Below are 26,066 nucleotides of genomic sequence, written 5' to 3' on the forward strand. Positions count from 1 at the left end.
AGATAGCAAGATGAAACTCTCTATGAAAAAGTTTAGATTTGCTAATTTTAATTCTTTCTCCATCCTATTTTGTTTGCATGGTTTGACAAAATATGCATATTAAGAATTTAGTCAATAAAAGTTATTTTACTATTTTTTACCCTTAACTCATTGAAGATATTAATAAAAATTTCTCATTTAATGAAGAATCATAAAAGGTTATCATCAAAAAAATAATTATTTTTATGTCTAAATTTAAAAAACCTTGTAAATATTTTGGAACATTTCAAAAAAAGAATATCAAGCAAACAAAATGGGACGGAAGGATTTTAAAGTATCAGCAAACTTAATTCTAAATTTATTTTAGGATGCAATTATTATTAAACTTATAAATTGGATATGATATTACTGACATGACATAAGGGTCAAATTGGAATGGAATTGTAATTTTTGGAAATTTTGTGGTGAATTTATATATTAAGCCAAAATTCAATCGTATAACTTGAAAGTGCGTTTGCAGCTTGAACCAGCTAACTGGAATACTGGATAATACGATAAACCTCATATCTCTCTCTCTCTCTCTCTCTTGCTCTCTTCCTGCTATTCTCTAAACCACTTCTTTACGCAAAACCAAACTGAAATGGCAACAATCTCATCTCTAACATCGCCATTACCCGCAACCACAAAGCTCACTCTGTCAACAAACCCCTCAAAACCCACCTTCCAAATCCTCAAGCAAACAACCCCTTTCAATTATTTCCCCAAACTCAAACATTTGCATATAATTCTAAAACCCAGAATCCCAAAGACACTGTTCGCTGTAGCAGAAGAAACAGCGCCTGTTGCTCCAGCAGACCCTTCCTCGGAGGCAGCTAGGAGGCTCTACATTGGTAACATTCCTAGGACTGTGGATAACGAGGAGCTTAAAAAGATTGTTGAAGAACATGGTGCTGTTGAAAAAGTTGAGGTATTTTAGCATTATCGCCAATTAGGTGGCTTCTATGTAAGAAATTATGACTTTGGTTCTGAAATTTGATGCTTTTCGTTTACATTCTTTTGCTTAGGTGTTTGGAAAAACTCTATTTTGATTTTTTTTTTTAATAACTATAATTATGTTAATTTTTGGAAAATTTTAGGATTTTATGTGATGATTACTCCAAGTATATTATGTTTAATTGCATCTTGCTTATCTAAGAATTCCCCTCATTTCTGTTCAAGTTCCAAAAAGAAAAAAAGAAACGCCTTTTTTTGTTTCTTCTTTCAAACAATTCATAAATGCAGGTCAATCATGTTCTTATTTCTGTCCTTATATTGGTACTGTTGATTCAGTTATTTTTCTCTTCTTTAGCATGGCTGGAGTTAGTCCTTTCAAATTCTTCTTTTCATGGTTAAAAATAGTATTTATCTATTTTACTTCCACGAATTCAATTTTATGGAATTCAACATAATAATCAAAATCCTCTCAATTATAATTTATTAATGCATTTAATAATTCAAATCATTTATATCAAACAATGGGGTAAGACTTTGATGAGTTCAGGATGTAAGTAGACATTAGATTAATTGTAACTTTGAATGAAAATTTTAAAGATAGGTTGAACCTATATAAGCAGTGTTTTGATCATGATCAAAAGAGAGAAGAAAATCTAGTCGCACACAATTGTCTTTGCCTCATGTGCCTCTTAATATGTTTTGCTATGTGGGTCATTCGTGTATCTTTAGAAAACTTTTGTTCCATATTTTTGTTGTAGGTCATGTATGATAAGTACTCTGGAAGGAGTCGCCGTTTTGCATTTGTTACAATGAAAACTGTAGAGGATGCAAGTGCTGCAATTGAGAAACTGAATGGCAGTGTAAGCTTTGTGTATATTAGAAGTACAAGAAAATATGATGCAACTGTAGATATCCAAAAGCTTCTTTAGATCATTTCTTAGTGTTGGATTGACTAGTTATTGTTTGGTTTTCATTGCAGCAAATAGGAGGACGTGAGATTAAAGTAAATATAACAGAGAAACCTTTGTCATCAGTGGATTTGTCTTTTCTCCAAACAGAGGAATCTCAATTTGTCGACAGTCCCCACAAAGTTTATGTGGGAAATCTTGCAAAAACAGTAACCACAGAAACACTCAAGAACTTTTTTTCCGAGAAGGGAACAGTTGTTAGCGCAAAGGTTTCACGAGTTCCAGGAACCTCAAAATCCAGTGGTTATGGATTTGTTACATTCTCTTCTGATGAGGACGTAGAAGCTGCCATTTCTTCTTTTAACGATTCTGTAAGTTGCTTGCTACCTCTACAATACTTAAATGGATTACTAATATCTTTAAGCTTGGAAACCTGTAGACATGTAACAGTATAAGTTTGGCATAATACACTTCATGCTTCCCCATTTTTGTTCATGTATATTCTCGAAGCAGGAAGCACGCTTCTTACTCTTACCTTTCTAGCCAATTTTATGCAAGAGAATGTGCACATTTAAACCCTTCCCCTTTCCTATCTCTCTGTCTCTCACACATAAACATGAATGCGTGGATGTTTCTGTCAATGTCTATGATGTTGCGACTTGTTTTTCTTAGATAACATGCCTTTTCCTTGCTGCATTTGTTTGGATTTGATATGTTGTAATAATTTACACCTCAAGCTATTTTGCTTTGGCTATTTCATTAATTTCTCTGATGATGAATTCTTATTGCAGTTATTGGAAGGCCAAAAAATTCGTGTAAACAAGGCCTAGTATGGTTTGTAGTACCCCTGATTTGGAGAATGTGGTAACTCTTTTATGCCCATTGTATTGAAATTTGGAGCAGTCTTCTGCTAGTTATTGCTTTAGTCTTTGTAGATTTCTCAAATGTTCTGTTCTGTTCTGTCATAATTTTGTAATCTTGTTCTACCCAAGCTTAGTGTTGAAAGGAAGATAAATTTGAATATTTGCTTCAAAATGAGGATTGAACAATTGAAATACTAGCTAACCTGAGCTTGCCTTTGTCTAATTATGAATTGTATTCTCAATCTGATTAAATGTGATGTAACTAATGTATTTATGTACCTAATAGACTATACTTCCTCATCCCATTTTAATTTTATTTGCATGGTCTTGACAAAAAATATACGAATTAAGAATTCAATCAACAAAAATCGTTTCTCTTTTTATCCTTAACTTATTAAGATATAAATAGAAGTTTTTCATTTAATGGATAATCACAAAGGCTATAACAGAAAAAATAATTATTTAAGTATCAAATTAGCGAACCTTGTAAATATTTTGGACAATAAAAAAAGGAATAACAAACAAATAACATGGGATAGAGAGTGTTATTTAATATTGTAAAAAAAAAAAAAAAAAAAAAAAAACAACAACAAGAGTATATGCAATAAGTAAATAACAAGCTATAACAACATATAATGTGTGTTGTACACCATCTAATATATAAAAGTGGAAATTTATAGACCTGAAAGGGACAACATTAAGATTGCAAAAAATAACCTGTATAGATCGAAAAAAAATATCTTTAAAGATTTTAATTTTATTGGTTAAGCAAATGAAATTAATTTAATTTGATGGTTTATATTAATTTCTTATTTAAATTTAAATACTTGGGTAAAAAATAAAAGGGTACAGAGTCATCCCTCTCCATCTAAAAATCTATCCTTATTTCCGTCAGATGCAAATGAAATGATCATACTAACCCTGATAATGAAATGACCATCTAGAGCTTTTATATGCTGGATCTAATGCATTCGGATCTTTTAACCGGTGATGTTTGGCTGGTAGCAGGTATTAAGGCACACTAGTTGCAGAAAGATCTGCAGCAAGCAAAGATGAGATAAATTTAATATTTTATTTGCAATAGAATAAGGAGAAACCTATCTTGAAACCTATTTCTTCAGTTATGTGTTCCAAAAAGTAATATGTAATAATTTCAAACTTCTGGCCAACAACTAAAAAAAAGGAAAAATAATAAGATTAAAACAAGTTGCTCAAAATTCCAGCGTGGACTTATATGAAGTACTCCGTGGGTATAGCAATGTGTTAGAGATAATAAATTGAAATATTAAAGTATCATTAAATTTGGAGTTTTTAAGTATTAAATGTGTAGGAATGCTTATAAGTTACCAGTTTTTTTTATAACGTGCGATGCTATTTTTTATACTGGTTATATGCTATTTTTTATACTCGTTTATTTTTTTTATTTATATAGTTCAAGTATAAATTTTTATTTAGATTGCAATAAATATAATGGTTTTTATATATACAGTAATATCTTATTGAAAAAAATTGATATATTTATTTCTCACTTTAAAATAGCAATTTAAATAAAAAAAATATGTTATTTATATTGTCTTCAACATAATGGTTCATATAATTTTTATTATACTATAGTTGCTTTTATTTTTTGTTTAAGTACTAACTTAATTTATAAAAATCATCATATAGTTTTTATTTTATGTTTTATAATTAATTTAAATGTTTTTGTTAATAACTTTCACTATAATATTAATCTCTTTTAGTAAATAAATATATTTTAACCTAATAGAATAAGAAATTAACCTAATAAATAAAATTAAATATTTATAAATAATAGTTCTTTTTATTTTTTTAACCGTTCAAAATCATGAAATCATTTAAAAAATTTATTAATAAAATTGTGTTCCTTAATAGAAAGAATAGGATTTGAATTAAATAAGATATCAATGTAATTAATCAAATTCGAGATGTTTAAAAATAATATTTTTTATTTTATTTTTTTGCCAACCACATTAAAGTGCAATTTGTAATTAAAGAAATGTAACCATATCCTTTTTAAATCAAAAGTTTAATTATCTAGATATATTTTTTTAAAATAACTTTAAAAAATAAAAATTTTCAAATGCCTCATATTTACTTATATTCATTTAAAATAAAAATGTTGAAGACAAATTACAATAATAGTAAATAAAAATAATGAATAATAATAATAAATAATTATTAAAATTATTAAATTATTATTAATAATTTATATAATAATATAATGAAATAAAACATAATTAGACATAATAAGATAATAATAGTAAAATTTTAAATTTTCAAATCTTTAATTATCTATATGCATTTATCTATTAAAAAGTTGAAAAAACATCCAATCAAATTATAGAGATATTCTTTATCAAAAAAAATTATAGAGATATTATATATATTTTTATGTTAAAATTTTTTAATTAGCTATAACTAAGGTTATTTTAGAGTATCTTAACTTTCACAAGGATAATATAGGAAATCCCTTTATTTCCCACTCATTCCCACTTTTATATATAGTATAAATAGATACATATATATTTAAAAAGATGAAAAGTAGATTTTGTTATTAACTTTCAGTTTCTCATATCTTATTATATAAAGGTGTGACTCTCTAATTATAAAATCGTGACCCTTTAGACAAAGGGGAGCCATAGTTTAATGTAAGTGTATTTTATGTTTACTTCTTTCAATTGTTTCTATAAGAGTGATATCTGTCAGCTTTAGAAACTCTGATTACCACTTAATAGAAAACTAGAAAGAAACTTAGAATTGATAGAAAATCCAAGAACAGTGGAAAAAGAGAAGAAGTTTAGAATATAACTTCTTTATTAGAAAACTCTTTGTTGCTTGATTACAACTAGCATAGAGTAAGCTATTTATAGGAAAACTAGCACTTATAACAATTAAGACATTAAACTCTAGTTTTCAAACTTAAGCTTTAAATCTACTTGAGAAATTCTTCATTTATTTTTGAAACAACTAAAAACATAAATGTAAGTAAAGTAAATTCTTAATACTTTAACACTCCTTAAGAATTTTCTTTACCACACCAAGTTTTTCCCTTGATTCTTCAAAACGAGTCTTTCCTAGAGATTTTGTTAAAATATCAGCCAGTTGATAATTTGAACTGCAATGAACAAGACAAACTTCACCTTTTTTCTCCGCTTGTCTAATGGCATGATACTTCATCTGTATATGCTTTGTCTGACCATGTCGGACTGGATTTTTAGCTATTAAAATAGTTGATTGATTGTCTACCTTGATGATAGTTGCAGTAGACTGACTTTGCTGCAAATCTAATAACACTTTCCTTAACCAAATGGCTTGATTAGTAGCAGCAGCTGCACCCATATACTCTGCTTCTGCTGTTGATTGAGCGACCACATCTTGCTTTCTGGACATCCAAGAAAAAACTACAGAACCTAATGAAAACACAGTGCTTCTTAAATCATCTGGACATCCTGCCCAATCACTATCAACATAACCATTTAACTTTCCATCTTCAACCTGCTTAAATTGGATTCCATAATCTAAAGTTCCCTTAACATACCTGAGCACTCTTTTGGCTATTATCGAGTGAGTTTACCCTGGTGATTGCATAAACCTTGATAAAACACTAGTAGCAAATAGCAAATCAGGCCTGGTAGCTGTTAGATATAGTATGCTTCCAACTAGACTTCTGAAATTGGAAGCATCGGCTTCTTCTCCTCCATCTACCTTGGACAATTTCTGGTTTTTATACTAGTGGAGCACTCACTGGCTTACTGTTTTCCATTTTGAATTTCTTCAATAACTCATTAGCATATTTCCTTTGGGAAATGAAAATTCCATTTGATACTTTGACATATTTCCATTCCAAGAAAGTATGTCATGAGCCCAAGGTCTAACATTTCAAATATCTCCTCCATCTCCTTCTTGAAATTGGAGATTAAACTTGGACTACTACCTGTTACTAATATATCATCCACATAAATAGAAACAATTAGCAAATCATCATTCTTAGTGGATTTCACATGCAAGGTGGGCTCGTTTTCACTATTCACAAAGCCATATTGTATTAAGTAAGAGTCAATATTGTTGTACCATGCCCTTGGAGCTTTTTTAAGGCTATATAAAGCCTTATGAAGCCTGTAGATCTTATCCTCCATACCAGTAACCTTGAAACCTTTAGGTTGGTCAACATATAGCTCCTCCTCAAGTTCACCATTTAGGAATGCCGATTTAATATCTAAATGGTAAATCTTCCATTGTTTTTGTGCAGCAAGAGCCCAAAGAAGTCTAATAGTTTCACGTCTTGCAACAGGTGCAAAGTTATCACCAAAGTCTACCCCTGGTTGTTGTGAGTAGCTCTTTACAATAATCTAGCCTCATGCTTGTTAATAGACCCATCTGGATTTAGCTTGAGCCTATAAACCCATTTCACTCCAATATCTTTCTTCTTATCCGGCTTGTCAACCAAACTTAAACTCCTCCTTCATTGCATTTCTCCATTCTTCATGCTTGTCTACTTCTTCAAAGCTTGAAGGTTCGGACCATAGCAATATTACACTATTTATAAATCTCCAATAGAGGTCTTATTTTGAGTATTGCAGTGTCTGTTGTTGACTCAACAGTGGGAGAAGTGTGAAAATTTCCACTATTTTGCCTGACTTCAAAGTTAGATCCCTAATTGCTAAAAGGATTAGAAAGATGATCACTAGATCCTACAGAACCTATAAAAGCTCATTTTTTTCCACTTTCTTCGAATTCCAGTTCCAGTGAGCAAATTCATCAATTACAACATCCCTATTCACTTGGATTTTATTTGAATTCAGGTTATAAACTCTATAACCTTTAGAAGTGGTTGCATAACCCAAGAAAATTCATTTTTTAGCCTTTTGATCCATCTTGGTTCTTTTCACTGCCGGAACATGAATATAACAGATTGATCCAAAAATTTTGAGGTGTTTGGCTATTGGTTTTAATCCCGACCAAGCTTCCACATGCATATCTTCTCCATTGCTTTTGTCGATAACTTGTTTAGCAAATAAACTGTGATACACACTTCTCAGCCTAGAAACTCTTTGGCATGTTCTTTTCGGCTAACAAGCATCTACCTATTTCTACGACTGATATGTTCTTCATCTCACAAACTGTGAACCCCTCCCCAAAATGTCATGGAATATGAATGCATGTGACTAAGGGTAGAAATGCACGTGAATGTATGAGTCGCCACCTTGTTTAATTATTTTAGGGTAAACTAGGAAAAAACCCTAAGTGACTCCAATTTTAATTAACCTAATTATTAGATTAATTAACCCAATGTTTAAGGCATGGTGTGCAAACCCGAGATGGATCCCGAGACTATGTCATGCTGACAAAACTAACCATGAATGAATGCTTTGCAAAGTGATTAATGTAATTTGAACCAATTTTAAGTGATTGCGACTTGCCGCTCGGGGTTAAATCCCAAACGTGCCTACGTACTTCCGTTTGAATGGAAGATCAAAGTCAACGTAGTTCGATAGGCCTTCTTTGAAGGGCTTTGAATGGGTATGCTTAATGCATGAGTGTGTGTATGCTTTGTGCATTTTTGTTTAGGCATTTTGCCAAAGAATTGATTGATTTTTAGGCATTTGATGCCAAAAATGTTGATTTTAATGGCTTTTAGCCAAAAAGATTGATTTAGGCAATTCGGTTGCCAAAATGATTGACTTTAGGCGATTGTAGCCAAAATGATTGATTTTAAGGCTTTTAGCCAAAAAGAGTTGATTTAGGCAATTTATTGCCTGAAAATTGATTGATTGGGCGTTTGTCGCCAAAATGATTGATTTAAGGCTTTTGGCCAAAAAGAGTTGATTTAGGCAATTGTTGCCAAAAATTGATGTGATTTAGGCGATTGTCGCCAAAATTGATTATTTGAAGGCTTTTAGCCAAAATAAATTGATTTAGGCAATTGATTGCCAAAAGTTGATGATTGGGCGATTGTCGCCAAAATTGATTGACTTAAAGGCAATTTATTTGCCAAAAGCAATTGTTTGAAGGCTTTGAAGCCAAAATATTGATTTAAGCGATTTGTCGCTAAGAAAATGGTTAATCTACTTATAGGCAATTTATTTGCCAAAAGTGATTAATTGATTTGCAATGTAGGCAATTTATTGCCAAGAAAACATGTTTAATTAAGGCTATTTCGCCACAATTATTGATTAATTGGACTTAGGCCGGACTTTGTTCGAAATAAAGGCAATTTCGCCATAGTTATTGATTAACTAGGCTTTTTAGCCAATATTGTCGGATTTAGGTTTAAATACCACGATTATTAATTAACCGGGCATTTAGCCTAAATTTATTTAATTGAGGCAATTTACTTGCCTAAAAATGAAGTGAATGCATTTATGCAGTTGTAGAATTAGGAGGAGTAGAAGAGAAACATGCATGAAGTGCTAAATTAAATAAGCAGAGTTTAGTTCATGTACCTGATTTAATCGACGGCCACTTCTTAACTCCAGGTTAAGCTCCTCGTTAAGGGAATTTTAATTAATTTTAATTTAGTGACCAAGTATCACCACAAGAAAGCAATAAAATTAAAATTAAAAAATGCAAGAAAGCAGTAAAGAATCGCAAGGAGCGTAGGGAGAAGGAGCGTCCGTCAACACAGACTGAGTGTCTCAAAACGGAGCCCCAGAGCCGTCTTTTATAGGAAAAAAGTGACCCCAGGTGCCCCTGCCCGCCTTCAAGGGCGGGCGTGCCCGCCTGGGCTGGGCGGGCGTGCCCGCCCTAGCTGGGCGGGCGTGTCCGCCCAAACTGGGCGGGCGCGCCTGCCTGGCTTGGGCGGGTATGCCCGCCCATGTTGGGCGGTCGTGCCCGCCCATGCTGGGCGGGCCTGCCCGCCTAGCTTGGGCGGGCATGCCCACCCCTCGGGCGGGCATGTGTGCCTTCTTTCTTTTTCTTAATTTTGTTCCGGAGGCTTTTCCGGGAGTTCCGGACCTCCAAAAAATATTCCGAGACCAGTTCCATGATCCTCGTAATTTTTCGGACATTTCAAGTACCATATTGGCACACTTCCGGCGAACTTTTTTTGAATGACCTCCGGTCTGACCAGACTGTTTGCAGTCCGGAAAAAGTGGCTCTTTGAGCCCCAAAATATGGGTATTTACGGGCGACTGCAGCCGCTGTCGCCGGCGATAGCGGCTACCGCCGCCTTTAAGGGCGGCCGCCACTGCTGCGGCCGGGAAAACCGGCTTTTTGAGCCTCAAAATTTGAGTATTCACACAAACACATATCATTGTGGTGAAAAGGTCACAGTCAACTGATGATTTATGCTATTATCTGCACAAAACTTCTGGAACTCATGGGAAACATATTCTTTCCCATTGTCTAATCTTAAAGCTTTCAGCTTGCAGCCACTTTGCATCTTAGCCATGGCCTTGAACCTTTTGAACATCTCAAAAACTTGCCCTTTACTTTTTAGAAAATAAACTCACATCATCCTAGTTGTAACACCCACCGGCCAATCCCGGAGAACCAGACGGCGGATGCCACAATCGGTACCAGAGCACCGTCTTATGTCACTTATTAAAGCTAGATCACAAATTTATTAAAGCTAGATCACAAATTAGAAGTGGTTAGATTTTCATAAGGGAGCAAGTAATTAACATTTTTTTTTTAAAAAAAAAATAATATTTAAGGGAATTCCTATGAAAATTTCGCAAAAATTTTCCCTTAAAAATTAACTTGCCACACAAAGAAAATATAACTTGCCACACAAAGAAAATATACACACTTCCAATTTTCTCCAAACCCCAAAACTCCAATTCAACACAACATGCCACAAGCACTTCTAAATTGATGGACTTAGGACTTGATCTTAGCCACACATTTGGCATTAAATTAGGAAGTCAAATTTGACTTTTGTCACCTTAAAGTTATCGCCACCTAAGCAACACTTTCTCTTTCTTCTCTTCTCCTTCTCCAACGCCATTTTCATCTTCTTCCTCTTCCTTCATTTTTTTTTCATTTTCTTACCTCTAAATTACCACCAAGCTACCTAATTAAACCATGGAATAGTACTTAATTCTTAAGAATTAAGTAGTAGAAGTTGAGATTGGTGATTAAAAGCAAAGAGAAGTGAAGTTACCATTGAAGCAAGTAAGTTGTGGTTTTTGAGTTTTGTGAATTAATAAGTAGAATTCATGGTTTAGACATGTTATTGATGTATTAAATCATGCTCCATCTATTTCTTTTGTCAATTTTTGATTTTAATGTTGATTTCTCATACTTTGAAGAGGTTGGAGAACCATCCTCAGAAGGTAAAGAGAAAGCCAAGGAGTAAGGCTTTCCAAGCTTATTCAACTTGTTAATAAGGTTAGTGCGATAATATTCTCTTTCCCCTTTGACTTGTTTAAGTTGTTTTTAATTTTTAGGTTTTGAATGTATTTTGGGAACTTTGCATGTTTTGGTTAAATTGATGAATTTTAATGTTAGATATGTTCTTGGAAATCATTTTTGACCCCTTTATACTTCCCATCTGTTTTTAACTTCTTATGAAAGTTGTAGCTCTATGTCTCAGCTTTCCAAAACATATTCTTATGTCTAATTCCAATACTTGTAGCTCAACTTATGATTTAAATACCAAAACTGGTTCTGTTATAGTGTCTTACCTGTATATCCGAAATGATTGTCCATTTTGACAACTAAAATGGCAAAATAATGTCTTATGTTCTTCATAAAAGTTGTAGATCTACTTCTTATGTTTCTAAATTATCCTCTTGTGTCCAATTTGAATACCTATAGCTCAATTTATGATTTTATTACTAAAACTGATTCTGTCATGGCAGCCCACCAGAATTTCCGAAAGTTTGCTTATCTTTGACCCCTAAAATGACAAAACTAGGTTTTGAGTCCTTCATGAAATTTATTTTCAAACATCTTAACCAATCACTGGATTTGGATTTATCAAAATTGAGTGCTCGGATAAGTAGGGATTAAATAAACATGGAGTTGGATGTATTGAATCAGGACTGGGCTGTTGGTCTGTATTTTGAGCTTATTTTCAATATCTTAGAGGTTGATCTAGACTGTGGTCTCTTCATGACATTTGTATAATTTCGTTTTAGCTTTCTAAAGAATTAAATTTTACTCACTTTGGAGACCTACAACTTCAGTTATACCCTGAAAACCCAGCAAAGGTCAAGTTTATAAAAATGCCGAAAATTTCTTGATTTATGTACTCTTATACTATATTAAGTATCTATATATATTTGAAATATTTCCTTTGAAGAATGTGGTAATTTTTGTAAGTTGTAAGTTGAGAAATTTTGAAATGATGGGTATTAAGTAATGAAGTGTTTTGATTAAGAATTTTGAATAAGTAATAAAGTCTTTTGTGAAAGAATGATTTTGATTTTGGCTCGACTATGCATGCTTGAAATGTGGTATGATGAGATTGATTTTGTTATGTGAAGCTATGATCATATGCTAGGTTATCAGCCCTTATAAATAGGCGGATGCGCTTATTTGTGTGATAGGGGTGGCGCTTTCATAGGCCATGATTGTGTGATGGGGGTGGCGCTAACATAGGCCACGATCAAATCTGCTTATGTTCATTCTGTATTAGTACGAGCCTTAACTAAGAATGGAATTTTATTTGTGCTATAAAAGAATGAAGACATATTTGTATTTATAATCTTCTTATTGCTTTCAAAGTGTTTTAATTAAATTAATGTGATTTCGGTATTTATATAATTGAGTAATTTAAAGCACTTGCGAGACTTGCCTTGACTATTCTTGTTATTTTAATTGTTGGTTATTTAGCACCACTGAGTCTTCCACTCAGCGCGTTGATTTTTATCACGCACAGATTAGAAGCGGAGGATGTTGTTCAAGATCAGAGGAGTAGCATCAGAGTAGATATACCATTTTGGATAGGATATTTTGTGAATAGTGATTTTTGGCATGTATATAAAATATTGTGTGCTGGAGGTTGTATATAATAAGTTTATAATTGATTAAGAGTTATTATTATTGAAGGAATAACATCTTATTATATTTTTTGTGTATGATGATTATATATTCCTTGAAAAGAATGTGTTTAGAATATTGTGATCCTACGAAAATTTCGCAAAAATTTTCCCTTAAAAATTAACTTGCCACACAAAGAAAATATACACACTTCCAATTTTCTCCAAACCCCAAAACTCCAATTCAACACAACATGCCACAAGCACTTCTAAATATCCATCAATATACTTAGGTTCCATCACAATATTCTAAACACATTCTTTTCAAGGAATATATAATCATCATACACCAAAAATATAATAAGATGTTATTTCCTTCAATAATAATAACTCTTAATCAATTATAAACTTATTATATACAACCTCCATTACACAATATTTTATATACATGCCAAAAATCACCATTCACAAAATATCCTACCCAAAATGGTATATCTACTCTGATGTTACTCCTCTGGTCTTGAACAACATCCTCCGCTCCTAATCTGCGCGTGATAAAAATCAACGCGCTGAGTGGAAGACTCAGTTGTGCTAAATAACCAACAATTAAAATAACAAGAATAGCCAAGCCAAGTCTCGCAAGTGCTTTAAATTACTCAATTATATAAATACCGAAATCACATTAATTTAATTAAAACACTTTGAAAGCAATAAGAAGATTATAAATACAAATATGTCTTCATTCTTTTATAGCACAAATAAAATTCCATTCTTAGTTAAGGCTCGTACTAATACAGAATGAACATAAGCAGATTTGATCGTGGCCTATGTTAGCGCCACCCCCATCACACAATCGTGGCCTATGAAAGCGCCACCCCTATCATACAAATAAGCTAGGGGTGGCCACGGTTCCGGAACTGGCGGTTTCGGTTCCAAAAAAACTGGAACCGAAACCCGGACCGGAACCGAACCGAAAAGTTCCGATTCCGGTTCCGGTACGGTGACAAAACCGACGGTTCCAATCGGTTTTCCGGCGAATCGCATAATTTTAAATTTTAAATTTTGAAGACCAGTTTTCAAAATTTAATAAATTTGTGAAAGTTATTTGTAAAAACAAATACACCTAAAAAATTAAAAAATACTTCAATTAAATTTATTTTTTTAAAGACTTGAACATAATTATTTTTTTAAAAAAAAATTCTTCAACTGAATTTATTTTTTATTTAAAAAAGTTTGAACATAATTTTAAAAAAAAATTTTTAAAAAAAAACACAAAACTGACAGTTTCTAACAGTTAGAACCGCCGGTTCGAACCGGCAGGAGAACTGGCGGTTCCAATCCTGTTCCGACTGGTTTTCTGGAACCGCCGATTTCGGTTCCAGAAATCTAGAACCGGAACCGAAACGAAAATCTCCGGTTTCAATTTCGGTTCGGACCGGTTCCGGTTCCCACCGGTTCCGATTACGGTTCAGGATCGGTTCAAACCGACGGTTCCTGTTCACAAAACCGTAATATGGTCACCTCTAAAATAAGCGCGTCCGCCTATTTATAAGGCCTGATAACCCTAACATATGATCATAGCTTCACATAACAAAATCAATCTCATCATACCACATTTCAATCATGCATAGTAGAGCCCAAATCAAAATTATTCTTTCACAAAGGACTTTATTACTTATTCAAAATTCTTAATCAAAACACTTCATTACTTAATACCCATCATTTCAAAATTTCTCAACTTACAACTTACAAAAATTACCACATTCTTCAAAGGAAATATTTCAAATATATATAGATACTTAATATAGTATAAAAGTACATAAATCAAGAAATTTTCGGCATTTTCATAAACTTGACCTTTGCTGGGTTTTCAGGGTATAACTGAAGTTGTAGGTCTCCAAAGTGAGTAAAAGTTAATTCTTTAGAAAGCTAAAACGAAATTATACAAATGTCATGAAGAGACCATAATCTAGATCAACATCTAAGATACTGAAAATAAGCTCAAAACACAGACCGACAGCCCAGTCCTGATTCAACACATCCAACTCCATGTTTATTTAATCCCTACTTATCCGAGCACTCAATTTTGATAAATCCAAATCCAGTGATTGGTTAAGATATTTGGAAATACATTTCATGAAGGACTCAAAACCTAGTTTTGTCATTTTAGGGGTCAAAGATAAGCAAACTTTCGGAAATACTGGTGGGCTGCCACGACAGAATTAGTTTTAGTAATAAAATCATAAATTGAGCTATAGGTATTCACATTGGACACAAGAGGATAATTTAGAAAGCTAAGAAGTAGAGCTACAACTTTTATGAAGAACATAAGACATTATTTTGCCATTTTAGTGGTCAAAATGGACAATCATTTTGGATATACACGTAAGACACCATAATAGAACCAGTTTTGGTATTTAAATCATAAGTTGAGCTACAAGTATTGGAATTAGACATAAGAATATGTTTTGGAAATCTGAGACATAGAGCTACAACTTTCATGAAGAAGTCAGAAACAGATGGGAAGTATAAAGGAGTCAAAAATGGTTTCCAATAACATATCTAACATTAAAATTCATCAATTTAACCAAAACATGCAAAGTTCCCAAAATACATTCAAAAACCTAAAAATTAAAAACAACTTAAACAAGTGAAAGGGGAAAGAGAATATTATTGCACTAACCTTATTAACAAGCTTGAATAAGCTTGGAAAGCCTTACTCCTTAGCTTTCTCTTTACCTTTTGAGGATGATTCTTCAACCTCTTCAAAGTATGAGAAATCAACATTAAAATCAAAAATTGACAAAAGAAATAGATGGAGCATGATTTAATGCATCAATAACATGTCTAAGCCATGAATTCTACTTATTAATTCACAAAACTCAAAAACCACAACTTACTTGCTTCAATGGTAACTTTAATTCTCTTTGCTTTTATTCACCAATCTCAACTTCTACTACTTAATTCTTAAGAATTAAGTACTATTCCATGGTTTAATTAGGTAGCTTGGTGGTAATTTGGAGGTAAGAAAATGAAAAAAAAATGAAGGAAGAGGAAGAAAATGAAAATGGCGTTGGAGAAGGAGAAGAGAAGAAAGAGAAAGTGTCACTTAGGTGGTGATAACTTTAAGGTGACAAAAGTCAAATTTGACTTCCTAATTTAATGCCAAATGTGTGGCTAAGATCAAGTCCTAAGTAATCTCATCCAATGGCTCTAAATATTCCTCAAATAATTCTCTTCTACTTATTATTTAACTCCACCAATTAATTAAATTACCTCCACTACAAGAATTTCTCATTTATTTCTTAATATACCACACTAGAAATAATATTCATTTAATACATAAACTCTCCAATAATATTCATGAAATATTTTCTACCCGCCTAAATCATGCAAACATGCTCCAAAAATAGTAAATAAAAGATTAAATATGCATAGTAATTTTTCCGGACTAAAATAATACCAAGTCCCAGACCGATGGTACTATTCACAGACCGGTAAATCACTATTACCGACACTAAAAGAAAATCAGACTGTTACACTAGTAAAATCATCAGTAAAGAGCATAAGATACCTATTTTACAGAAGGATTCAATGCTCATTGGACCACACACGTCAGTGTGTACTTACTCCAATTTATGCTTTGCCCTCCATGAAGAACTTGTTGGAAATGGTTGCCAACGAGACTTTCCTAACTGACAAGTATCATAAACTACATTGTCTTCAGACACCACCTGCAAGTCCCTTGTCATTCCTTTAGATTGCATTTCCTTCAAAGATCCCATGTTAAAATGCCTGCATCTTCTATGCCATAGATTTGAATAATCTATTTTAGCATAGTTAATACTTTCATAGACACACTGCCAACTCAAAGGAAAACTTTTATCAAATATAGCAACCATACAAATTAGACGACCATTTTTTTCATAGGGAAAATAATTATTTCGTCCTTGAGGTTTTACAAAATTAATTAACTCATGCTCATATTTTTGATTATTAGGTATTTAGTCCCCGAGATTCAGTTTCATCTCATTAAATGGTCCATCTGTCCAAAATCAGATATTTATTCTGTTAAATAAGGATAAAAAATCGAAAATACCCAAGAGTTGAAAGACAAAACCCTTGTCAATGAAGTCCTCTCATTGATCTCTCCACTTTGGCTGAGATTTATCATGTCCACAATTGAAAGATCACAATTAAAATAAATATGCTATTTTCAAATCGTAGTTTTCTATAGTCAAATTCTAATCTATTTAGCAAAAATAACAAAAAAACCTTTAAAATAATAATGTAAAAATTTGCTAGCAATATTTTATTAACATTAAAAAAAGTTAAAAAGAATAGAAAGGAATTGTAATTGAGAATCATATTGACAAAGAAAATAAAGAAATTAATCGTTAAAGAAAAAGGAAATTAGAATAAAAAAAGTAAAAATTAAATAGTAGAAAAAATAATTAATTGGCCCAAATTCCTCTTCATGTCTAGAATGAATGTAGGTGATAGGTTTTATAAACTAGCACAAAAAATGGTGATATGAGAAAATAAAAGCTTGTTCAGACATTTCATTGAACAAATGGAATGTGTGCCATGAAAACCAACCTTGCAAAGGTTAATTGAATTTTCTTTGCTGAATTAATATATCATGCAATTTCCTTCACAATCTATGCAAAATACTTAGATTTTTAAGTCAGATCCAGTTCATATGGAATTGCATTTTTTTCTTTCCTCTTTGTAGTATTTCATACGCTAAAACCTTTGCTTTTCAAAACTGATCATTTTCTGAATCAGATAAAAACTCTGATCGAGGTCATTTCAACAAGGGATTAGAGATAAAAACTCTGAGAGAAACTCTTGTTCTTGCAGAGCCAGCAACAACACTTAGTGATTTTCTGTCAAATGAACAATCCTTAATGGTTGCAAACATCATGTTGGGTGAGCTCGATGGTGGAGTTCGAAGAGCCTTTAACGCCTTTGATTTTGGTGATGGTTGTCATATATTTGGTTTGAAAGGAAGAAAACGATGAAGAAGAGGAAGATGAGTAAGGAAAAGGAAGATTAAGCGCACTGTTTGTGACAATGTGCGATCTTTTCAAAAAGGAAAGAATTGAGTCGAACAGGTTTGGTTGATTTAATTTAGTAAATTGGTTTTCTTTATTTAACCCATTTGCTTATCCTCGAAAAATGGTTCTCTTACTTTGATAAGAGTTTTATTAATTTTGGAGTCGCTACCTTTAGTAGGGAAAATTCTCGAATTAGTTGATTCTTTGGAATTGACTAACTCGATTTTAAATCAAAGACGGGGTCCCAGAGTTAGGTATGATGATAGGAAGGTATTAGGCACCCTTATCGCCTGGTTAAACCGGCCTTCTCGTTGTCTAAAGATTTATAATAACTTAAATAATGCAATTAACTACAAATGAGGTGAAAATACTTTTTGATACATTTTTAGAAACCTATGTCAATCACGCATTCATCAAAACATAAAGCAAAACATTCACAAAGAAAGAGGGAGGAGAAAAGAGTTACAAACTATCCCTAAATATTACAATCTACCCATTACCCTGCAAATTTCTGAAATCCCAAACCAATTACTACATATAAGCATTGATAGGAATCCTTTAAGGACCCTTTACACTTTGTAATAATATCACAATAAAGCACAATAAGAAAAGTAAATCATACAAACCTAAAATAATCACTATTCATAGAATAATAAATCATACATCCCCAACCATCATCATTCACACATTCATAAGATGAAGATATGATGCATGTTAGAGATACAAGATTAATGAATAAAGGGGTGAGCACAACAATAAGTATAAAACATTAAGCTAAAAGGCATGAAATAAAGGTTAGAATGATAAAGTTCTTGAAATGTAAAGATAGTAATTAAAAGACATGAATTTAAATGGTTAATCAAGATTTAAGCTCATGATCTTGATGTTCATCTTTAAATGATGAACAATTCACCAATCATGACTCTCAATCTTGTTTTATCATTTCTTTGATCCATTTTTTACCGAATACGCATCCTAGTCCATTAAGGTTGGAGCTTGGACACTGGATCTCTAGAAGGACATTTATTGGATTTTTTACACATTCAGAGCTTTTGAATCGAAGGGCCTTGCACCTCATGCTTATGGCACATGCCACACATAATGGCATAGGGTCTTTCCAAGATCAGAAAACTTTTAGCATGAGCAAAGAAAAAAAGGGGAATCTGGGCTCATGTGGTGTGAGCCATAAGCCTGTGGCTCACGCCACACGTAGTGGCTTGTGCCGCTAGCTTAGGCCACGCGCCATAGAGGCACATAAACTCCTTTATGGTTGATCCTAAGTTTTCCTCACAACCAGACCAAGAACATATGTGTAAAAAATCCCAAAAGGAAAAAAAAAAGGACGAAGAAATAAATTTAAGGTTCTCAGAAATTACCTTTGAAGATTTCTTTTGAAGATTAGTTCAAAAATGGATGAAGAAACCCAACTCTTGGTCCTTGATCCAATAGTCCGAGATTCAAGATTAAAGTATGTGTTTTAAGATTTCTAGAATATGCTTAAGAGTTTTTGATTAAAAAAATTCAATGGATCACAATCTTAGAATAAAGGGAAACAATGGTTTCCTTTGATTTCTTAGATTGAGTTTTAAAATTTCAAGCATTTCCTTAAGCTATCCAAAAAAAAAAAAAAAATCCTCCCTTTGCTCATCCCTTAATGTCTATTTATAGGCATTTGAGGGTGAGGCGGCCCCGTTTAAGGCTGATGTGGCAAAAATGCTACTGACGAGCCTCGTAGTAGGGCTGGGCCTACTTTTACCAAATCAGATCGGATGGCATGCATAATAAGGTGATGCACTGGGAAGTGTGCTAAGTGAGCTAGATGCACTTTTCTGGCCCGATTTCTTCGTGTAACGCTCGGTAACTTGAAAAAGCAAAAATGGTTAAACACAAAGATAATCTTAGCCATGGACCATTGGTCTGAAAATTGAAGCGATCGAGAATCCTAATGTAGTTTTATATAAAAAACGGTGTATCATCACTGAATCGTTTAGGGGCAAAATTCGAGCATTTACAGTTTGCCCCACTTTGATAATATTTTGCTTTTCAAGCAAAATGTCATCAAAGTGTAAAGTAGACGTGTGCGTAAGAAAGTACTTACCTGATTTGCGTGGCATGCACAACTTATGCGGATGACGTGCACCATCTTAGCAGCTTTATTGATGTTGTTTGCAATTACAATGATTGATAGGCGAACGAATTGTGCTATGGTGATCGTCGTCGACTTTTACGGCTAACTACGCTAGTTGGCGGCTTTGATTTGAGAATGCTTTAGTACGAGAGGTTTTCCAATGGATGGTACCTAGGGGGACTTTGAAAACCTACCTCGGGAGACTTATGGTATCATTATGGCATTTGTTGGGCGGACGAGTTACGTCATGGTAGTTGTTGACGGCTTATGCGGCTCATTGCGCTAGTTGGCAACTTTGATTTGAGAATGCTCTATTGCAGGAGGTTGTCCAATGGACAGTGCCCAAGGGGAGTTTGAAAACCTGCCTCGGGGGACTTACAGTAACATTATGACATTTGATGGGCGCACGAGCTGCATCTTGGTGGTTGTTGATGGCTTCTGCGGCTGATGGTGCAAGTTGGTGGCTTTGATTTGAGAATGCTCCACTGTGGGAGGTTGTCCAATGGACGGTGCCCAGGGAGACTTCCAAAACCTACATCAGGGACTTACGGTACCATTATGGCATTTGTTGGGCAGATGAGTTGCCTCATGGTGGTTGTTGATGGCTTTTGCGGCTAATTGCGCCAGTTGGCAGCTTTAATTTGAGAATGCTTTACTGTGGGAGGTTGTCCAATGGACGGCACGTAGGGACTTTGAAAACCTACCTCGGGGGACTTACGGTACCATTATGGGATATGTTGGGTGGATGAGTTGCATCTAAGTGGCTGTTGATGATTTCTGCGGCTGATTACGCTAGTTGGCAACTTTGATTTGAGAATGCTCCACTGCGAGAGATTGTCCAACGAGTGGTACCCAGGGGGACTTTGAAAACCTGCTTTGGGGGACTTACGGTACCATAATGGAATTTGTTGGACGGACAAGTTGCGTCATGGTAGTTGTTGACAGCTTCTGTAGTTGATTGTGCTAGTTGGCAGCTTTGATTTTAGAATGCTCCATTCGGGAGGTTGTCCAACGGATGGTGCCCAAGGGCACTTTGAAAAGCTACCTTGAGGGATTTATGGTGAGCCACTCAAGATGGCTTAGGTGCACCACTCATGATAGCTTTGGTGCGCCACTCGGGACGACTTTGGTGCGCCACTTGAGACAGCTTTGGTGCGCCACTCGTGACTGCTTAGGTGCGCCACTTGGGACGGCTTAGGTGCACCACTCGGGACGAATTTTGTGCTAAAATGCTCCACTTAGGGAGCTGCTTGTAAAGACAACTTTTCTAATAGGAAATAGGCCTTTGGCCGGTGGTTAGTATTAAAACTTTCGTAATTAGGCCCGAAAAAGCGTGCTCGTGTGATATATGATTTTTCATGAACATGCGTGTTTTGCATTAATTCGTGTGTATTTATGCAAGTGTGAATTCTTGTGAATTCGTGTATGTTTGTGTGAGTTTTATTGAAAACTGGGTAGTGGCAAGCAAAATGAGGTGACTTACCTGTGGCCAGCGATGTGTTGCCCTTGCTTAGGCGGTGGGTCGTTGACGGGTTACCGGCTAAGTACGAGAGCTGGATGCAGCACATAGGCCTTTAGGCCGAGTTGGGCCTGTTTTCGTCGAAAATCCCCCCGAAGGACCCGAAAACATCCCTTTTTGTGATTTTTGATGAAATATTTTTATTTGGATGCGATGCCGATAAATCGGTCTTATAAACAATTTTGAGTCGCCACCCATTGTTTAGGCAATGGGACCGTTTTTATAAAAATGACTTCATTTTAAACCCAATTTTGTTTTAAGGCCAAATTATTTTAAAAGACTGGTCAGACGCACCAATGCGATTCTGGGTAAGGGAATTGGGTACGCCGGCCCGTTGGAAGCCGACGCTGGGAAAAAACCGGCCTCTATTATTAACCTATGATTTCTAATTTATTTTAGTTAGAAAAGCCAAATTATTTATTTACTTAAACCCAACCCAAATAAATCGGACCGAGTTCCTATTTGAAAAATTATTTAATCGTCCCAAACAAATCTAATTATCACATAACAATTATTCAAATTAAAGCAATTAAATCAAAGCAATTAAACCAAATAAATAAAAGACCCGCTCTTGCCTTATGGTTCAAGGCGGGCGACAAACCGAGTCAAAAATATTAAATGGAATAGATAAATGACCCGCTCTTGCCTTATGGTTAAAGGCGGGCAACAAACCAAAGAATAAATCAAATAAATAAAAGACCCACTCTTGCCTTATGGTTCAAGGCGGGTAACAAACCGGATCCAAAAATATATATAAATCAAATCAAAAATTAAATCCATAAACCAATAAAAATTCATACAAATAATAAAATAATAAAATTCATACAAATAAATATATATAATCACATTTTAATATTTTAAACTCAATCTGTTCATAATTGGCTATTTTCAGATTTATTGAAGAAATTAAACTTTATTTTTTACAAAATTTATATTTTTTTTGTTATTATTTCTGGAAAAATTGATGAATAGTACTGTTCATCGATGAACAAACAGTTACTGTTCATCGATCATTTCTGGGAAAATTAATGAATAGTGCGTGAATAGTACATGAATAGTGTGTGCACAGTGCGTGAATAGTGTCGATTTCTGGAAAATTTAAGAACAGCTACTGTTCATCAATCATTTCTGGGAAATAGTTACTATTCATTGAATAAACAGTTACTGTTCATCAATCATTTTTGGGAAAATTGATGAACAGTTACTGTTCATCGATGAACAACTACGTGATTTTTACCCAGAATCCATTTTTAAGTATTTTTTTACATCATTTATTATTTAAATATAATTTAAGGACACATAAAATAGCCAAATATGAACAAAATATAATTTAAAGAAGCTTAAAATATTAAAATCACAAGAATATGTAAAAACACAAAAATATGTAAAAAAAAAAATACAAAAATGTTAAGCAAATTACCTGATCCTCAGATTGAGGATTGTAAATGGATCAAGATCTCCAGAAGCCTTTTTTTTCAAGATTTAAATGTGTTTTTTTTTTGTTTTATCTTTTTATTTTTTGCTCTCTTTTTATGGTTTGATTCACCTAAAATTAATATCTAATGCCAATTTTCCTGCAAATTAACTCACAAGAGTTTCTGGAGGAGAATGTGTTTGCAAGGTATTTTTTTAGGGTTTTTTAGATTGTGAAGTTTTTTTTAAAAATTGTGAGAAAGAGATGAATTTATAGAGTAGGTTAAGATACTGTAGCAAACCATTACTGTAGCTAACCGTCACTGTAGCACACGGCTACTGTAGCACACGGCTACTGTAGCACACGGCTACTGTAGCACACGGCTACTGTAGCATGCAGCTCTCTCTCTTTTTTCTTTTTTTTTTTTTTTTTAATCCTTGGATATAAAGGCTTCTAAATAGCATTAATCCATTTATCCTTGTGTCCTCATCGGATCAGGCGGGGGGTAAAAAAACACGCGTCAACAGTTTGCCCCCCCACTTTATCATTAATTGCATAAACAATTAATGTTAAAGTGGCCTACTGACGCGCCTTCAATCTTGGCTTCGATCTCCAAAGCTCAGTTTCATTGGCTTTGAAGTCACCTTCAAAACTCGGTCTGATTGGCTCGAAGGATTTTGGTCGTGTCGATTTGATCGTCTGGTTGCATCCAAAGCTCAGTCTGATCGGCTTTGTCGGCTCCCGTCGGATCTGTGATCAACTTCAAAGCTCGGTCTGATTGGCATTGAAGTCACCTCCGAAGCGCGGTCTGATTGGCTCGAAGGATTTTGGTTGATTTGATTTGATCGTCTGGTCATATCCACAGCTCAGTCTGATCGGCTTTGTCGGCTTCCGTCGGATCTGTGATCAACTCCAAAGCTCGGTCTAATTGGCTTTGAAGTCACCTCTGAAGTGCAGTCTGATTGGCTTGAAGGATTTTGTGATCATCTCCAAAGCACGGTCTGATTGGCCTTGAAGTTACCTCCGAAGCGCGGTCTGATTGGCCCGAAGGATTTCATGATCATCTCCAAAGCACGGTCTGATTGGCCTTGAAGTTACCTCCGAAGCGCGGTCTGATTGGCTCGAAGGATTTTGTTTGATTATCTCCAAAGCACAGTCTGATTGGCCTTGAAGTTACCTCCGAAGCGCGGTCTGATTGGCTCGAAGGATTTTGTTATCATCTCCAAAGCACAGTCTGATTGGCCTTGAAGTTACCTCCAAAGCGTGGTCTGATTGGCTCGAAGGATTTTGTGATCATCTCCAAAGCGCAGTCTGATTGGTCTTGAAGTTACCTCCGAAGCGCGGTCTGATTGGCTCGAAGTTACCTCCGAAGCGCTGTCTGATTGGCTCGAAGGATTTTGATTTGAATTGACTAATTTCTGTGTACAAACAGATTTTGCCTGGTGGGATCAAATAGGAATTTCTGTATACAAACAGATTTTGCGTTTGTAAAATGTTGGGGCGTTTGAGAAACCATCACCTGTTGACCTGAAAACATTTTCAAAAGAAAAGAGCAATTTCTGTGTCCAAACAGATCTTGCCTTTATTAAATGTTGGAGCATCACATGCCCCCATGCATTAATAATCGTAAACTCTGAAATTTGAAATTTTGCATCAGGACAAAAGATTTTATTTTTGCCCCCAGTCTGGAATTCCGTCCCGAGACCAAAAATATTATCTTTTAAGCAAACCTCGAAAATTTTATTTTTCTTTTCTTTTTTTTTTTTTTGGAATTTTAGCAAATTTTCAGGTACACTCTTCCTGACGCGGTGTTGAGAGAAAACTTACCTGAGGGTAATCTGGTAGATTTGATGATTTTGCCCCCTGTGTGACGAGTCGCACACCGACTCCAAATCGATTGATTTTTTGGATTTTGCTTTATTCCGCTTTATCCAGATGCCATTTGTCCATGAGCTGTATCTCCAGATGTTTTCCACCGCTAATTTTCAATCCAGTGGGGCCCATTCGCATCCCATCATCACCGAAAGCAGATGCTATCCAGTTGGTGATGAGTATCATTTCAACCTAACGAAGCTTATCCACATTCTATCACCACCGAAAACAGATGCCATCCAGCTGACGATGATCATCATTTCAACCTCATGGGGCCTTTCCCCTCCTATAAGTAGGAATCCCATGCTTCATTCTCTCCTCATCCTACAGCATTTGAAACAACTTTTCTTCCATGGCTTTCAGAAACCAAGTCTCATCTTTCGTTCAATCCATCCCTGACGACCTATGGCAGATTCCTCCTATGAACCAACTCGTTTGGGTGAAATATTTCAAAGAATTAAAACCTGACTATGATTTCTTATCTTGGCTCGTTACTCATTTTAATCCTAGCACCATGGTTTTCCGGTTTGAAGACTCTGAAGTAACTCCGACCTACGAGGAGATGTGTGCCGTGATGGATCATCATCCTGATCAAGACGAAACTCCGGCTTTACCCCCAGGTCCTAGGTATGACCTAGCTGAGATCGCGGCCTTGTGTCCGGTTTACCTTCCTGATGGCATAAACGTGGATCAAGGTCTTCCCTTGGAACCTTTCTTGAGCAGGGTTTTGTCCATTGATCTAGATCTCTCTTGGATTCGAGCTTGCTGCTTCTTGCTATTGAATGTGTATGCCATGAAGAGTCGTCAACCTGGAATTGGAGATTTTCGACTTCTGACCGTTGTTCGTGACATGCAATTGTACCATCACACTGTATTCATGATGATCATGGGAGAGACAATGTGTTGGGTTAGGGATATTGCCCTTAACATCTCTGATTTCAATGTTCATCATCGCGGTTGTCCATTGCTATTGCAAGCCTGGGCTTTGGAAAAATTAAGCCTGATTCCTCCGGTCCCAGTTCGTTTAATTCCAACCTATGGACCTGCCACCTTCCAATCTCGATCTCGGAGACGCTTTGATTTTGGAGATAACCCTACAATTCGGTGGACTTGTCCTTGGTGGAGGATTAGACTGGTCACGACCGGAAGTATGAACCTCAATTATGTGTTGTATGCCAGTTTAGACCGTTCCATGGCCTATTTTCCTGACAGGATCAGCCGTCAATATGGGGTGATACAGCGTGTGCCTAGAACTCATAACTTTGAGAGTGGTCTGATAACACCGTATTTGTTAACCAATTTGGCTGACCGTTGGCAAAATCGAAACACCGTGTATTTAAATGAAGGAACGGCGCAGGACACCGTGACACCCGCATATGCCAA

The 26,066-nt window shown here is 34.8% G+C and overlaps 1 protein-coding gene across 2 annotated transcripts; it reads left to right on the forward strand.

Moving 5' to 3' along the window:
* Window positions 1-486: 486 nt before the first annotated feature.
* On the forward strand, window positions 487-2,966 carry PSRP2 (RNA-binding (RRM/RBD/RNP motifs) family protein). Of its 2 annotated transcripts, XM_089717378.1 has the most exons (4): window positions 487-946; window positions 1,731-1,832; window positions 1,952-2,251; window positions 2,672-2,966. In XM_089717378.1, the coding sequence occupies exons 1-4, from the start codon at window positions 620-622 to the stop codon at window positions 2,708-2,710; spliced, it is 768 nt and encodes a 255-aa protein (XP_089573504.1). In that variant the 5' UTR covers window positions 487-619; the 3' UTR covers window positions 2,711-2,966. The 2 variants fall into 2 exon arrangements, with proteins under 2 accessions (XP_089573504.1, XP_089573505.1); XM_089717379.1 differs by lacking the exon at window positions 1,731-1,832.
* Window positions 2,967-26,066: the final 23,100 nt, after the last annotated feature.

This window comes from Jatropha curcas, chromosome 2 (assembly GCF_041381405.1).
Source record: "Jatropha curcas cultivar XTBG-Jc1 chromosome 2, XTBG_Jcur_1.0, whole genome shotgun sequence".
NCBI classification, from domain to species: Eukaryota; Viridiplantae; Streptophyta; class Magnoliopsida; order Malpighiales; family Euphorbiaceae; genus Jatropha; species Jatropha curcas.